This window comes from Aulonocara stuartgranti, assembly GCF_965226115.1.
Source record: "Aulonocara stuartgranti genome assembly, chromosome: 2".
Classification (NCBI taxonomy): Eukaryota; Metazoa; Chordata; class Actinopteri; order Cichliformes; family Cichlidae; genus Aulonocara; species Aulonocara stuartgranti.
The window spans coordinates 39,047,629-39,053,022 of record NC_138940.1 but is presented as its reverse complement, the minus strand read 5'-3'; the positions used below and the strand labels follow the sequence as shown (position 1 = coordinate 39,053,022).

Below are 5,394 nucleotides of genomic sequence, written 5' to 3'. Positions count from 1 at the left end.
AATGCTTGTGATCTTTTACTCAACTGTACAAAACTTCTGCCTTTTTGTCAAGCATGTATTTTTGTCATACTTGATTAGTGTGAGCTGAGGTTGAGGGAAGTCACAGAGGAAGCTCTGAGGGTGTTTATGCTCTGTGAATACGTACTATTGCCATGTTAATGTGCCTGGTAGCCTCTGATGATCCTCAAGGCGGGATTATATTGTACAACTGAACGCTGAATTCACACTTTCTCAGGAGAGCCAAGGGCAGAATCTGAGGATTACTAAACTGCATCTAAAAATCAATGTGGGGAAACTCTTGGCTATATCAGCACCTACACTTTACACACTGGAGGCACGTGTGTTTGCATTCTTTTTACAAAGAAAGGGTGCGTTTAAGAAGCAGAAGCAAGCTTTTGTTGTGGCACCAAAGCTTCTGCTGCTGTAGCCCTTCAGTCTGCTTTATGTCCTCGATGCCTTTTCACTTAAATAACCTACACAGCAGAAAAATTTCCCAAACATGGGTAAAATCAGAAGCATCCCTATTCAGCAGCAAAGCCCTTAATCTCTTTCCATGCTTCAAGGCATAATGTCAGCATGGGAAACAGTTAGCATTAAAGATTGCAAGCAAAAAACAGTTCTGAATTACCCAACTCATTGGAATTTATCATTTCCTTGTACCAGTGCTGTTGTGTCTCGATGACAGTAGTATTGCATAAAACAGTGATGAGAAAGAAGAAGGATGAGAGAAGGATGAGTTTATGCTGAAAACCTGTGCATCAGGAAGCAGGAAGGGATTCATAAATAGTCAGGGATAAAACCAAAATCGATAAGTAGAATCAACAAACTGATATCAAGCTTCACCTGTAGTTACCATCTAGTTAAAGCAAATATCTGATTTAAAAAAGCAAGCATTACACAATATACACAAGTGTATTAACAGCGTTTTTTCCTATCACACTGCGTCTTTTACTGCTTTCTCATCTCTGCAAGTCCAATATGACACAACCTATCAAGGTATTTGACGTTAATGACGTGCCACTTATTCATCGCCACTTTGAAGTCACTCAGTCTTTCTCACACTGACTGTACATCCAAAGGTGAGTCAGGGGACATTGTGAAATCCTCCAATGACTCAGTTAAATACGAGTAAATACGAAGCTTGGAAAGACACTTTGGACTCATTGCTAAAGTGATGGGAGAACGATTTAAATATGTCAGAAGAAAAAGAAATACAGCTCAACAGGTGGTGAGATTGTGCAACTTGGACTCAGTGACTACCCACAGATGCAGTTGCATTGTGGGCAAAGGAGGAGAAGAATGCCAGGGATGAATAACTGGCCTGTCTCTTTCATTGATTTCCCCTGAAAGCAACAGTGAAGAGGGAACTCCTGGAGGCTCAGCTGAATAGTCTTTTTCAATCCCAATCCTGAGAAGGCTCAGCCTCTCTATGGGCAACAAATTCACTGAGTAGAGCATCTCAGTCTGCTTGAATTTAATGTTTGGCTTAAAAAAAATCATAAATAGTCTTAAATCAAAGCTAGAACACCCATCAAGACTGGAGCGATTTTCTGCTCTGTGGCGCAATTATATTGTCGCTTTCTTTTTTGCTTTGTTCCTTCTACATGATGCATAGATCACCTGCTTCAGTTCTCCGTCACATATCACACATACCAGCGGCGGTATAGCTGACAAATATGATAACATTTTAACAACCTGAGTCAGTAGGGGGAGTGGTCCTGCAGGCGTGAGGTAGGCGTAGACTTCTACACAACAGCTGACACTCAAAAAACGGGAGGACAGCGTCGGTCTGAGGCTCAGAGGAGGCGCTCCGGTGAAGTTGTGCCCCGCGCAGCGCAAGTTTATACGCGCTCGGAAAATTCCCAGACGATACAGAGGTGGATCCTACATAATTGCTGGTGTGGAAGCGGCGGTGCTGTGAGCGGAGAGCCTCCAGCTGCAAGGCATGAAATCTTTGTCGAGTGGACGATTGTAGTTAAAAAGGTAAGAGATAAACGGCGTTTCCTGGATTGGCACCCAATGCAACCGTCATATGGAAAATATAACGAGCAAAAAACCCAGCTTGTCTGCATGATTTCTTTGTTTTTTCTTTTAGCGGTGCAGAATTTAATTTGCAGAACAAACCGCACCTGCTTTTCTGTTTGTTTCCTGTCGCATTAAAAGCAACATCTACCGTGAGAGCGTTTGACCTCTTTAGCGCATATTTATTATTTTAGTTCTGATTTCTAAATTAATAAATTGTTGATCAGTAGTTGCAGAGAATAAAACCAGGTGAGTCTCGGCTCATCGACGTTTCACTTCGTCTTTTGATGCCATCAGTTGACTGTACATAAATCATTAGCACGGTTATATAAATGACAGCATGTTTATTATAGGGGCAGACACAGTTCCTGTTTGACGTGAAGGTGATTCGTGTTTGCGGACGTTAAACGGCAGAAAGTTTAAGGACACTGATTATGTTAAAGGAAGTATCGTTTGCTAGTTTAACTTCCTTCTAGGATTTGGAGTTGTGAAACTTAATATTTGTCTTTCTGCCAAAAGATTAACCTGTTATTGGTCTGCTCACAGCTGTTGTCTTTCCTTGTAGTTGCTGCTGCTGGCAGAGAAGAGGCTGTTTTGGGTTTTTCTTCTTCTTGCTTTTCAATCAGACCGTTGTCCACAAGCAGCTGCTCTTTCAATGTGGGATACAGTTTTAGTGCTTTCGCCAGGCTGAAATCCTCCAGGGTCAGGACCTCACTCATGGCAGCTTTGCTCCTTGGGCTGCTGCTTTTTGCAATGCAGTCCCCGCCAATCCCCTCCAGGCCAGTGGCCGATGGCGACGGGGGGCCACCTTTACCTCCAACCTCATCACCCGCTGACAACGGGACCACCAGCCATCCAAATGGGACACTCCAGCAACTTCCTCATATTCTAATTGTTGGCGTGAGGAAGGGAGGAACACGGGCGCTGATTGAGATGCTCAGCCTGCACAGCTCAGTGGCTGCAGCTCAGAACGAGGTGCACTTCTTTGATTGGGAAAGTCACTTTCAGAGGGGCTTGCCTTGGTATCTCAGCCAGATGCCCTACGCTTTCCCCGACCAGCTGACGGTAGAGAAGACGCCGGCCTACTTCACCTCCAGCAAAGTCCCTAAACGCATCCATCAGATGAACCCTGACATCAAGCTGCTGCTTATCCTCAGAGACCCCACAGAGCGGGTGCTCTCGGACTACACCCAGGTCTTTTACAACCGCCTCCAGAAACACAAGCGCTACCAGCCCATCGAATCTGTGCTGGTGAAGGACGGTGAGATCAATCTGGGATACAAGGCTCTCAATCGCAGCCTTTACTATGTCCACATGCAAAACTGGCTGCAATACTTCCCACTGGAGAGCATTCACATCGTGGATGGGGATGAATTAATCAGAGACCCCTTACCTGAGATGAAAAAGGTGGAGAGGTTCTTAAAGCTGGAGCCTCAAATAAACGCTTCAAATTTTTACTTCAATAAAACTAAAGGATTCTACTGTTTGAGAGACCACGGGCGAGAGCGGTGTTTACATGATTCGAAAGGCAGGGCTCACCCTCACGTGGCTCCTGCCATCCTGCAAAAACTCTACCAGTTCTTTCATGAACCCAACAAGAAGTTCTTTGAGCTGGTGGGTCGAACATTCAACTGGAAATGAACGTCAGAGTGTCTGTAGCTGGTTGTAGAGTTTCTTGGGGAAATGCGTGGTTTTTCCACACTAACAATGTAGACAGTGAGTCAAAGCTAATGTAAAATTAAAGTAAATCTATTTTTGTACTAGTGTGTTTGCTACAGAAGTATGATCCAGCCAAATATCAGGGCAGACTGCATTTGAAGACATGCTTTTAGTGCATGTCTTGTTTTTCTTTCCTAAACACACGTTCTCTGTGTTTCTGTGCTGTTACACACTCACTCTGCTGTTCAGCCCCTCTGAACAAAGACAACTTACTATGACGTCGATAATGATATTCAGACTGTAGACTGTGATAATGTGTTGCATCAAAATTAGTACTGAGCAGTTTAATATTGTCATACCCTCTTTTTCTCACTTCATATGACATTATTAATGTTTAACTGCATTTTTAGTGCTACGAAGGACCTTTATCTGCTGCTATTTTTTCCCTCCTTTTTCAGTCACTTTCAGGCAAACGCCACACTGAATATGTATTTGTTCTCCTTGCTACTCACGTTTCCTCATGTAAGAGTCAAAAATATGCTGTATGCACATCATCTATTGCTGATTATTACTGTAATTATTGTTTTTTTAAGTGAAGAATTAATACCATAATAAAGATGTATTTTATTTTTAGCATGTCTGATGCTTTTGCTCACATATTGAATTATTTTTATTCATTTATTATGTATTTGTGTGTTGTGTCATTTGTCTACACTAACAGGTGCATACGTGTGCTGCAAAACTGTTTTGTGGATTGTAAGTTCCTTCAGAACATTCACACAAAAAATGCTTTAAACATGCTGGTACATGCTAGCAGCAATGGTGGAACTTATCGTTTTCAATCACAACTGTGTTGAATTTCCTGTTTGGCTGCTCTGCGCCTGCTGGGGGGGGGGGGGGGGGTCTTGTTTATGAAGCTAAGTTCTGCTTCTCTGGTGATTTTAATTCTCCAGTTATAAACAGCTGCATTCATTTGCAGGTAATTGACTTTTACCTTAATAAATTAGGACTACTGTGGCATGAGTGGGCAGGCAGGTGAAGTCAGAATTGAGCACAGTCTTTTCCATGAGAAATCTAAAGAGGAGTTGTTTATGCTCAAGGGTGTGATCTTACTCAGTTTTTTAAAGCGGCATGGCATTATTTATTCAAATCGTATTGCTACTTTGAAAACATCAGCAGCGCAGTATTGAAGACATTAAGCTCTAAAAATCCACAGTAGCTGTTTCATATTTGAATGTGGCCTAGATTTACTTGGGGGCTTACTGGGACTGTGCAGACAGGAGGTTAACCTCAATGCCCCTGAAATGCGGACCACAGCAATATTTATTTCTTGCTTTTTTCTTTTTTTTGCCCTCAGAGAGCAGGAATAGTACTGCAGTAACATGTGTTTTTTTTAGTGTTAGTACTGAGTAAGACTGTCTATGGTTTTTAAACAGAACAAGTTTGGCTACAGGCATTGGGAGGAGGGGGGAGTCAAAAACAGAGAAATGGTGCGAGGTAGAGTCTGATCCGCTGCGCTGTAAGATTATCAGACATCAGCATGCGTCATTTGGTGTGTACAGCAATAACACCAGATCTAGCACGTTCTGCTGATAGTGTTGTTTTTAAAACTTTAACTCTCCAAATGGTCTTTTGCAATAGCAACACCTGGAGAAACTTTCAGGAATGCTGTTGAAATTCGTGAAGTTAAGAACAAAACAACAGCAATGTCAG

General features: G+C 42.5%; 1 protein-coding gene across 1 annotated transcript; it reads left to right on the top strand.

Annotated features, from left to right (window-relative positions):
- Positions 1–1,613: 1,613 nt before the first annotated feature.
- On the top strand, positions 1,614–4,314 carry hs3st1 (heparan sulfate (glucosamine) 3-O-sulfotransferase 1). Its single transcript, XM_082502146.1, has 2 exons — positions 1,614–1,983; positions 2,588–4,314. Exon 2 carries the CDS (start codon positions 2,740–2,742, stop codon positions 3,661–3,663), a length of 924 nt encoding a protein of 307 aa, XP_082358272.1. The 5' UTR covers positions 1,614–1,983; positions 2,588–2,739; the 3' UTR covers positions 3,664–4,314.
- Positions 4,315–5,394: the final 1,080 nt, after the last annotated feature.

Coding starts and splice junctions, on each gene's coding strand:
- hs3st1 (XM_082502146.1), top strand. CDS start 2,740: ATGGCAGCTTTGCTCCTTGGGCTGCTGCTTTTTGCAATGCAGTCCCCG.